Genomic DNA, 11,868 nt, shown 5'->3' on the forward strand with positions numbered 1-11,868 from the left:
GTTTTGAAAAAGATAAGAAATTGAATTGCAATTTTTAAAAAGGTCAAATCTAATGGATAGGGCCACCTTAAATAATATTTAGAGAACCGAAATTGGTTGAGATTGGTTGAAATTTGCACAAAATCCAATTAAATTTGAAAATTAGGGTTTTAGGACCTAAACACTAAATTTTAAAATTTGGAATTTTGGGAAAAGGAGGGAAATTGAACATTTGAATTTTAGGCAAGAAAGAAAGTTTGAAAATAATCACAAATCTGAAAATTAAATGTAAATCCAATTTTTGCACAAGTTCAAGTTGATGTTTAAAAATTAGGGTTTTGACAATTAACCACTTATTTTTGTAAGTTTGATTTGCAAATTGAACAAGACAATGAAAGAATTGAATCTGATAAGCAATGTAATTTTCAGATCTAAGACAAAAAAGAGCATTTTTTACAAAATACAAGCATGTAAGACGTCGGGTTCACCAAAATGTAAAGTGGAAAATTGAACCCTAGTGATTCCCCACCTAGGAGAGAGAAAGGAAATCACCAGGATGATTTTCACTTGGGAGATACTTTACATTCAAAAGAGGGGTTGAATTCACTAGATCCAAACCCTAGAGTGAATAAGGATCTGAATAATAAGTGAATTGCAAGGGTGCAATGCAATTTACCCTCTTTTGTAAGTAGAAGAGTTGACTTGTTGACTATGTAGAAAAGGGAGACAAAATGGATGAAATAAGGAGCTATTGGTTTGGGATCGCGTTGTAACTTCAGATCTGAGGTATTTAGACTGATACCCGGACCTGCCCTGCAAATTTGGAGAAAGTTGTCGGGACCGAGTTGAAGTTGCACCCGATCCTCCTAAAAATCTGCATGTCGAAAAGTGTTTTTCGTCTCTGAAAATGAAGCCTAAACTTGCAATTACAGTCGCGCACCTATGACCTACACACAGAAAAGAAGGGAAGAAGGGTTGTTGATAGGGGTTTGCCTTAGTCAAACCCTGGTTGAGGAATCAACCTTGAAAGAAAGTAATTGCAAATGCTTAAATGTAAATGATGGAAACGTATACCTTGTAGATTTGCAATTTGTTGATGACGATTGCTTTGCTTCTTGAATGTAATCACAAGTGTTGCATGAAATGGCATGTAACATGACAAAACCCTAATACACACACATGCTTGCAAATGAATGTTGTAATGTTGCTCCAATGGATGAATGAAGAAGACACGTGAAGAAAAATACTTGATGGATGCTTGAAGACTTGAATGCTTGATGACGATAATGAAGGCCTCCTGCTGAATTTCCTCTTTATGCAAATGAGAAGACTAAATCCCTTTTTATACTTGCCTAGGAGGATAATTTTCATCTCACCAAAGGCCGATATAGAGGAGATTAAATCTCGAAGAGCAAATTAGGGTCAAGGGTCAGATGGACCCATTTTGGGGCCACATAAAGAGGGTGGACAAGGGCGCCACACCCCTGTCCTAAGGAGGACCAAGGCACCACGCCCTGGTCCTGCCCATTTTTGGGGCCTGAAACAGGGTCTAAACACATTATAAAGTGTGGAAATGAGGCCCAATTCCATGGTGGAGGCATAGATGGGTCCCGATCAAGCGTGGGAGATGATATCGCCAAGGTAAGGGGCCTAAAACGCGGTCAAAATTGCAAGGGGTGCAATTTTATGATGCCTACATTGGGGATTTTTTTTTTTGCTTTCTCTTTGTTCTTGAATTTTCTTTTAGTCTTTTCCTTTCCTCCTTTTCTTTTCCTTGGTATTCTTTTTGTATTTTTCCTCTATTTTATGGGCTTTTTATTTTATTCTTCTTTTATTTTTCAATCTTTATTGGGTCGATTTTTTATCTTTCTTCTTATTAAGGTTCTTTTTATTCTCTTTGTGTAGGCCTTTAGTTTGTTCCTTCCATCCTCGTGTTTTGTGTGACCTCCTTCTCCCCCCGCTTTTTATATTTCTCAAGTAGATGCTCTTTTCTTATTCTTACTATGATTGCACTCTTTCATTCTAATGATGAATCACGAAAAGTGATTCAAAATGTTGATGCAAAAAATTCATACACAATTATCCAAAAAACATAAAAGTCAATTTCATAGATTGTGAAAAACTCATACATTCAGCTTTGAAATTGTTAAAATTATATAAAAAGAAAAAAAATTGTAATAGAACAAAATCTTCAGTATGAAATTTCAAGGAAAAAGATGGAGACTACTTAGATATTGTTTATTTATATTTCAATCCCTTCAATACAGCAATGTCGTGACAAAAGAAAACATTATCGACAAAAATATTATAGAAATCAACTTAATTACCTTTTTTCTATGCACTACTTGACTTTGTTTATCAGCCTCACACGAAGTTTATCAATGTAATGGGACCCACTCAAAGTAGATCATCACCAGAGCAATCCAGTTTGAATTGGATTTTGGTAGAGAAAGAATAAAAATGCTGTAGGTATAATCCACATAACAACATGCCATGCCAGCTACGTCTAAATTATTCAATAATTTTGTTTTCTCTTGTGAGATTCAATGGAAGGAGAGAAAGTGAATAAAGAAAATCACGTGGGAACCCTTCCTTGTCGGTTCATAAATGAAAACTTCCTACAAAACAAAAATAAAGTGGCAAGTTGGATGCGTTTTGGTCACGTTGTTAGGTGAGACCTTGAGCTCTGAAACAAAATCAAGTCATGCACAAAAAAAATGAACGAGTACTTATTCCATTTTACTGATAAAGTTTTCCTTGTGACTTTTTCATAACGCTATTATTTGAAAAAGATATTTGAGCATTCACATACAAAGAAGAGAGTGCAATATATCAGTAATTGTTATAGTTAATTTTGTATATTTATGGATCTTAAGCATTTTATTAAATTTCAACAATTTTTTTGTTGTCTTATAAGGGAATTAATTGCTTTTGGGTAGTTATGACACACGTCATAGGATTCATTTATGCACACAAGGATCAAAATTTTGTCATTTCAAAGTGTCTTATAAGGATAAAAAAGAAGTAATTTTAAAGTGTCGCTTGATACTTACTTTAAGATGCCCCAATAACTGTACACTACAACCACCTCAAAAATGGCCAATACTTATGCACGCACAAATGTCCCAATAGTCATACCTATTGGTACCGATAAAGTTTCACAGCTCCAATTAAAATCCAAAATTTCTAACTGCTAGGGGTAAAGGGGCAGCTATATATACATTTGAAAATAATTAATGGGCTTTTAGTTATATTTTTTTTTTGTTTCTTTAAATTTGGTAATTGGAGAGTTGGGTGAGCACGGAATGAATGATAATTGGAACATGGGTAGTAACGGACGCTCTTCCCTTATGTGAAATCAAAGGAATATTATAAAATTCACAATAGATTTAATTAAATAGGAAATAATATTTGTGCAATTATTAGGATGGAGTATTAGATTAGATGGAGAAATGAAAATTGTCTCGTAAAATTCAAATGATTTAATAATTTAAAATATAATTTAAGTTTTTATTAGTAAGTTCATGAACTCTACAAATGGATGTTTGAGTCATGCAATATGTATGATCAAGATTTATTCGATGTTATAGTTGTGGTTAAAGAAAATAATTAGTAGAATTATATTCAAATATTTTTCTATCTATACAATTCATCACACATTTCTTTAACAATTTTTTGTTTTTAATGGAGAATATTTGAACTCAACACCATCCAGGTGCCTACAATATGAAAATTTTCATCAAACTATTGTACTTTGGGCCATTTTATTTTATTTTTAATAGTTATAATTATCCTTATTCACTTGATGGGGTAGTTTTTATTGTTGTTTACAATCTCAGAACATTTCAAATGCATATCAAAGTTTGAAATTATCCTTGAATTATTGTCTTTGTTGAGTAGATATTAATTTATCCTTAATACAAATTTTTGAAAGACAGTGAAATATTAAACATCAAATTATCAAAAATATCAAAAAATTTAAGATATATATACTTTGTAGAGAGGTGTACATATGTTGAATCCTTTCTTTAAATCAAACATGTAACTCTTCTAATATATTATACAATCACCTTCATCATCTCATTCACTTATGGGAAAATAAATTCACATACAATTCCTACAAAAATATCACAACTAATATCTTTGGTAGCCTCATCAAAAACAAAAATAATGATTCCTAACCCTTAGACCCAACCCCTACTTTTAACACCTATGTATGTATGCATTTCCAAAATAAAATTCATGCTTACGAAACATAAGAATTTTTTTTTTTCTTTTATAAAGACTATCTCATAAAAAATAGAACTTTAATATAACCCAAATAAGAAAAAAATATTAGTTACGAATAATATCAGTTCTATGTTTTGCACGGTTGCTGTTATTGTTGTTGTCAGTATGTATTGCTCTTCAATTATTACAATAATGAAATAAAATTTTAAAAAAAAAAAAAAATATTAATCACATTCATCTTAAAATATATTGTCCTTGGATTGTCACGTGAGGGTTGTTGCCTATAATTTTACTCCAATATTCTCCTCCTTCCTTTAATACCTCCCTCACTTCATTTGTCCCTGAGCCATAATATTTGAACTCCTTCAATCTTTTCAACCGCTCCAATCCTTCTCCCACTTTCTTCACTTTCATACAATTCCACAAACGGAATTCCTCAAGAAAAACCATGGCTCCCTCCTCCAATTCTGGGAGCTCCTCTAATATAGAAAAATAATTAATTGTCAAGAAACGGAGGCTTGGAAAACCTCCCGACTTCCCAAATGCCTTTGGTAATTCTATACATTTCTTATTCTCATACAACTCCAACCTCACTAGATTGGGCATTCTTTGCAACTCTGGGTAGTTACTACAATCACAGCCTGTTAACTCCAATTCTCTCAGATTTGCCAAATCACATATCCAACGTGGCACCGCAAAGCTGGTTAATGCAAGACTTTCCAGAAGTTTCATTGCCCTTATTTTCTTGGGAAACCGCGGAAACTCAATTCCAGTGTCGTTCCGGATTAACAAACGACGCATGTTCACCAACTGCGCTAGGATCCTTCCTATCTTCCTCATCTCCATGTGATGGTTAAATCTTAACCATAATTCCTGAAGCTGAGTCATATTGATCAAATCCTCTAACCTCATGAATTCATCGTCTTCTATGGACAGGTCCACTTCTGCTCGCAGTGTTCTCAAAGAGGCGAGCTTTGATATTACCTTTGGCATGCGATCAGAAAGAAACATGTTGCTTTCTAAATGCTGAAGACATTTAAGTTCACTCATCAATACTGGTAAGTTTTTAGATCTTAACACAGGCAGTGCTAAAAACAAGAGACTTTTCAGATTCTTCACACACTCCGGTACCTCCTTTATCTGTGTATCCCTTAAATTGAGGACTTTAAGAAGTATCATTTTTCCAACGGACGCTGGCAATGTAGAGATCCTTGTTGAGCTTAAATCCAGAACGCGCAGTCCTCTCATAGAGGTAAACAAATTTGTCGGAACGTGATTCAAATGCCACCCATTCTGAGATAGTGAGATTGTACGGAGGTAAGTAGGACAGCTCTCTGAGATGTCATTGACTTGTATATCTTTCTTGGCTAGTAAAATCCGACACCAGCCAGAGGCACTTGTATGTGTACAGGCTTCCTCAACAGAAAAAGCACATTTATTTTGCCGCGATATTTGTATGGCCAAATCATGCAACAGATCATGAACTTTACAATATTTGGTTAGCCTTGCTTCCTCTTTAGCTTCCCAAAGTTGAAGCAGACACAACTGGGCAAGTTGATCTAACCAATCCCAGGCCATATCCCACTGCTCTTCTCCTGCTCCTGCTGGGATGAATCCCTCTCCTATCCATAGATATATCAGATATTCACAGTCTATCTGGCAATCCTCAGGGAAGAAAGAAAAATAAGCAAAACAGACTTTAAGATGCTCTGGCAAGGAATCGTAACTCAACTTTAATATATCCATGACAGGGTCATGGTCAATGGGAGCAGCAGCCCTTTCGAGCTGACGGAGCTTGGATTCCCATTTGCTGAGAAGTGTTGTGTTTGCCAGAGATGCTGCTATCGTTTTGATAGCGAGAGGTAAATTTCCACATTGCCGTACAATCTTCCAACCCTCCTCTTCCATGTGCGGTGGCGCTCTATTTCCCTCACATTTTGCGAATGCATAAGAACAAAACAAGCTCCAACTTTCTTCATCTGACAAAATTTTCATCTCATAAACTTGAGCACCTAAATCTACAGCAACCTTTCTATTTCTTGTGCTCACCAAAACTTTACAATCTTCATCAGCTGGCAGACCAAGTTTATCTAAGAGATTATCTTCTGTGGACAACGTCCACAGATCATCCAACACAATTAGACATTTTTTCCCTTGGAGACAGTTATGAATCAATTTAGCCACTGTCTCTTCAGATATGGTACCATCCACAATTTTCCTTTCTAAATCCACAATTTTCCTTTCTAAACCTGTGTGGAAGGCTATATCATGCAGCAAATTCTTGACAGAATAAGATCTGGATATAGAGAGCCAAATTGAATAATGATACCTTGATTTTAAGGCATTGTATACATTTTGTAGAAGAAATGTCTTTCCCGAGCCACCCATTCCAACAACGGCTATAACTTTATTTTTTGGGTCTTCCAACAAGTCTACCATTTCTTCAACTTTGGAATCGATGCCCACTGGATGTGAATCTCTTGGCAGAAGACTCGATTTTTTCACCTGTACTGATGTACTTGTCGCTGCTGCCTCTGCATGAAGACCGATCTCATGATTTGCAATTTCCACGTATCTTGGGAAGTCCTTAGTCTTTCCAACCTTTTGTTGCACGGCCGAGGCAATCTTTGAACAAAGTATCTCGACATTACTGACAATTTGAAGAAAATGAGAATTCAAAATCAATACGGAGAAGGTAAAGAGAAACAAAATTAAGAGAGTGAATGATAATGAACTGAAATTTGCAATTCACAATATAGATCTAGCTGAAAAGTATTAACAGACAAAAGAATTTGCAGTGAAGAAAACAGAACATGAAATACACTTGCACAGAAAAACAGAGCATCACAACACTAAAATTAAATTCATATATTTCACAGCATGATGCTGTTATATTCATACACACATTACGTTACAAATGTTAAGGGAGGATGCTGTATTTAAAGTCTGTATGCAGACTTCCAGAACACTCTGATCTTATCTGCAAAGTCTACCGTGAAGAGAGTTCTAGAAGACAAAAAATCTAGAAAAGGAAACATGCGTTGGCTGGGGAATTCTGGAAAAGTCTATACTAAATATTCACCTGCCAGCACTGTAGTATGTATTAAATAAACATTATTCTAACAAAAAGATCAGAACTTACAGATGAAAGGGAAAACAATTAGAATAAAGAATTAGAAAGAGTAAACTGTTTCATTAATAATAAATTAATGAAATTACAAAGATATAATATTAGTCAAAGTAAAACAGAAAAAAAGAGAATAAAACTGAAAATAAAAAAATATTGCTTAGGGGAGAGGATCTAGTAGTTGTCCATCCTAACTTCGCACTCCTCAAAATCTTATGTGAAAATTTCAAATCAGTCCCAAATTTTTTTTTACAGTAGATTACTTCGCAATTCCTTTGCTTATAATTAATGTTTTAGGGCCACATCATCAAGTATGGTGCCACATCAGCATGTTTTTTGTCAAGGTGTCCAAAATAGCCCCAAAAAAATGAGACCAATAAGAGTGCAAAAGAGGCTCCTATACTTGTGCAGCTGTTTTTTACAACTAATGATACTGGCAATAACAACTTAAAAGTCACAACTATTAATGCAACACAAAAATTGATATTTTATGTTTCAAGCAATATTTTTTTATTTGTATCATTATTGAAACAAACATATCAACAACCCTACAACAATTCATTCATCCTCGACTGCTTTTGCTCTTCTCCTAATTACCTTAAAAAAAAACAGAACAACAACAAGATTTTTCCCTAAATCATGGATAAAACGGCAACTATCTACAAAAGCAGGGGATAATTAAACCAACAAAAACAAAAACCTAAGTTGATTGCGCTAACAGAAAGCAAACGACCAAAATAAAATAGTAAAAATCTAATTATCAAAAGTAAGGTACGCCTTACTCATTAGATGTGCTGAATTCGTGGCCAGAGATGTATGAAGAATACCGGAGGGCTTCTTTCCACTCGCGAATCTTCTTTTTGCTGAATCTCCCCTTTTCCTCATGCTTAGCGAATGCATCCTTATAAACTCCCTTGTGAGGGTAGCGAAGGTCAGAAGGCTTGACATCACAAAATACAGGAATAAACAGAGCCTTGGTTTTCAACATGTCAACCAGCTCATTTAGACACCAAGGGGAGTGCGCATATCCTGGTGAGAATATGGCGATTTGCACTTTAGAAGAGTATATGGCTTTATCTATAACAGACTCAATTAAATCTCCCAATTGTAATTCCTGATCATCAAGAAATGTCCAAAATCCCTTTTCCTCGAGTGAATCGTAAAGTGCAAAAGCCACAGTACCTTTCACGTCAGGGCCTCGGTGGTTGATGAATGCATCATATAATTTATTTGATACAGTGAACGTTTCTCTTTCAAATCCACTAAAAGAATCTCTCTGAGATGAGTAGGAAGACCCCATGAACTCAAGTGCCAAAGATGGATGGAAAAACTAATCCAGACTGGGCTGGATTTGATAAAACTGCAGAAACTATGAAACCTTTCATCCGATTGTAGCGTTACTGGCACGCTACATATTCAGTCTAACACGACTGCTTACATTTCGACGTGCTTTCCCAGCGATACGACACAATGGCTTTCGCGTTATCTACCTTGTAACAATAACAAGGAAAAGAAAAAGAAATAAGCAATGCAAATCTAATCAAGTGGAGTCAGACGTCGGCTGAACATCCAAATTGCAAGAGTCTTTAGACGTCTTTATCCTCATCTCCTTCTACGAAACGCACCAAAACATTTCGTTTTCACTTGTAAAATTCAATGAAAGCGGGGAGACCGAAAATATGAAGTAATTGTACAGAAAACTCCGTGGGGTCTTTTACGATCGTGCTTCTCAATTCTCCGTTCTCTCTCCCACAAAAGTCAATATTCATTTACAATGGTTGTGGTCATCACTCTGGCAATTTGGATGCGCTGTGGTCACGAAAAATCCTGAAACCATATTTTTTTCCTCCTCCTCGCGTATATTTGTGTCGTCGGCGTGACATCTGACTCCACTTTCTCAGATTTGCATTGTGGGGACACCGACAGTCCATTTCCATCGCTAACAAAGAACTTATTATGTGAGCTTTATAACAAAGTCAAGTCGTGCCGATAAAAACAATTGACTTTCACACATTTTTTGCTGACTTTTCCTTACGCCACTCTTTTTGAAATAGATATTTCATGTTGGCATTTATTAGTTTTTGTCTTAAATAGTTATTAGTCATTGTATTTGTGAATCAATCAGTTTTTACAACTAAAATAAATTTTTATCCTTTCAAAAGTTAACATGTAATTTTTTTAACAAAAGTTATTTAAAAAATAATTTATCTCTCTTGTGATGTGATTGGTTTATATTAATTTTCATGGGCATAAAATTTAATTTTTGTCAACAAAAAATATAAAATTTATCTCTTCCATTAATCAAATGTAAAATTAATGTCAAATCATGACAATAAAAAATATCTTTATAATCATTTTTTATATAATACTAGTACTGACATATGTAATATTAGAGGAACTAACAATTTGTGAAAGGCGAGTGGCAAGAAATTTCAATTGTGGTGTATCCCTCCCATGCCATGTCCACCATCCAATAGGGTCTCTTTGTGGTGTTTACTCAATGTAAGACCATGAAGATTTGTGAAGTCAAGGAATTGTGTGCGAAGTATGGAAGCCTCCTCTATATATACTTTCCATTTTCGTACATACAATATGTTTTTTTATTTAATACCACATTTATCCATTGTCACCAGTTAACAATGAAAAAATATTGAAAACTATTTACAACTTGTCGTAGGCAATACTATTGTATTCACTGAAGCACAACTAATCAACTAGTTTGCACCAATCAAAAGTGATTATTATTTTTTCTTTCAAAATAAACTTGGTTTTTGTAAAGTTGAGATTTATATTTTTAAATTTAAGATATTGTAAAAATTATTTATCTACACTATGATTGGTTTTAAAACTTTGGTGTTCTAGGAGCAAATTTTTAGGAATGATAGATTTTTAATGTTTTTTGGGGATTTTTTTGCATTTAAAAAAATAAATGTTTATTTTAAATAGTATTTTATTTTTTATTATTTAGAATATTGTAAATAAAATATAAATTTTAATAAATTTTTTTAATCTCAAAATATAGATAATAAAATCAATTTAAGGATTTGATTAGTTTAAATTAAATTACATAAAAAATTAAATACAAATATTTTTATTAAAAAATAAACTTAATTGTTATATGTATTCTTTATGATTGCATTTTATATATCTTTTTGAAATCATTCTATTATTTAATACTTTTTAAAAATCATAAATTCTTTAATCATTTTAAGATATACAAAATAATTTAATAACTTGTAATCATAAGTTTAAATATTTTTCATTAAGTTATTCCAAAAATGTCTATGTTCACTTTTATAAATATTAATCGTTATTTTATTAAGACCAATTATAATTAATATTACATAAATATAATTAAAATAATATAACATTACACTACAAATAAATAAATAAAAAATTGAGGTTAATTTTATTTTTTTTTGAAAAAGGGGTAAAAATTTATTAATCTAAGCAAAAGTACGAAGCAAAGGCCACAAGCCCACTAAGAAAGGAACAAAAAAATCCAACAGAACCCACCAACCACAACATCAGATACCTCTATCCTCTAACAATAACCTCTCCAAGGTCGCAAGATAATCAAGAGACAACCCATCCTTCCCTCCAATATCCCAGCCATCTACATTCTCAAAAGCCCACTTCGCCAAGCATATCTACAACAATCTGGGAATCTGATTCATAGATAATCCTCCTCCAACCTAGAGAGTAACCTCTCTCAACTACAATCTTGATAGCAAGAGCTTCCATCAAATTATTAGAGTGACGTTCTTTATAAGAAGAAAATAAAAAAACAACACTACCATCACTACCTCTACCTATACCACCAATACCAACATGTCATGGGTTCCCACGAGAGGATCCATCAGTATTAATCTTTAGAACCCCAAAGGAGGAGGTATCCACCTCCCATCTCTACAAATCCTCTGCTTGACATGTCGGGTTATTTTACCAGTAGGGCAATCCCCTCTGCTATCTCCCAAGTTCAAATTCTGAACAATTACAAAGTCACTAGGATCAACACTTTTAGCCAAATCACACTTTGCAACAATAGACTCTCAAAGCCTGCAAATTATACTCTGCCACAATTGAGGACCCTCCAGCTTGTTATCACAAAACACCCTCCAGTTCATTTCCAACCAAAGGTTCCATATAATAAAAGAAGGCCCAATAGCCCAAGCGACTTGAAGGAAGAATGTCCTCACATGAGGCCTACCCAAACTCACCCAAAAATCAATTAAGGAGGTTGCATGAATACAAGCATGTTGCCAAGCCCCCCACCACCTGTGCCAAATCTCCCTAGAAAAAGGGCAAAGAAAAAACAAATGGGAGCTATTTTCCTCACTGTGAAAACATAGAAAGAAAATAGATGGCCCTTGGAAACATCTCTTGCAAAGATTCTCCCAAGTAAGGCATTTCCTCTGAGCAACCAACCATAAGAAAAAAATACATTTGGGCCAAGAAGAACTATTCCAAACCTTTTTCCACCAAGGTACATCAACCAAGCCATGCAATTGCTTGTCTAACATAACATAGCC

The 11,868-nt window shown here is 34.2% G+C and overlaps 1 protein-coding gene across 1 annotated transcript; it reads right to left on the bottom strand.

The window, feature by feature from the left end:
• Nucleotides 1–4,391: 4,391 nt before the first annotated feature.
• On the bottom strand, nucleotides 4,392–8,812 carry LOC131048759 (probable disease resistance protein At1g61300). Its single transcript, XM_057982826.2, has 2 exons — nucleotides 8,119–8,812; nucleotides 4,392–6,859 (listed from the first exon to the last, which is right to left on the bottom strand). The coding sequence occupies exons 1-2, from the start codon at nucleotides 8,634–8,636 to the stop codon at nucleotides 4,444–4,446; spliced, it is 2,934 nt and encodes a 977-aa protein (XP_057838809.2). The 5' UTR covers nucleotides 8,637–8,812; the 3' UTR covers nucleotides 4,392–4,443.
• Nucleotides 8,813–11,868: the final 3,056 nt, after the last annotated feature.

The sequence above is a fragment of the Cryptomeria japonica genome, chromosome 3 (genome assembly GCF_030272615.1).
Source record: "Cryptomeria japonica chromosome 3, Sugi_1.0, whole genome shotgun sequence".
NCBI classification, from domain to species: domain Eukaryota; kingdom Viridiplantae; phylum Streptophyta; class Pinopsida; order Cupressales; family Cupressaceae; genus Cryptomeria; species Cryptomeria japonica.

Bases quoted from the DNA above. Each gene is read 5' to 3' on its own strand.
- LOC131048759 (XM_057982826.2), bottom strand. From the start codon at position 8,636: ATGGGGTCTTCCTACTCATCTCAGAGAGATTCTTTTAGTGGATTTGAA. The intron at 6,860-8,118 runs GTAAGGCGTACC...TCAAATTGTCAG, and splicing joins GAATTCAGCACATCTAATGA to TAATGTCGAGATACTTTGTT.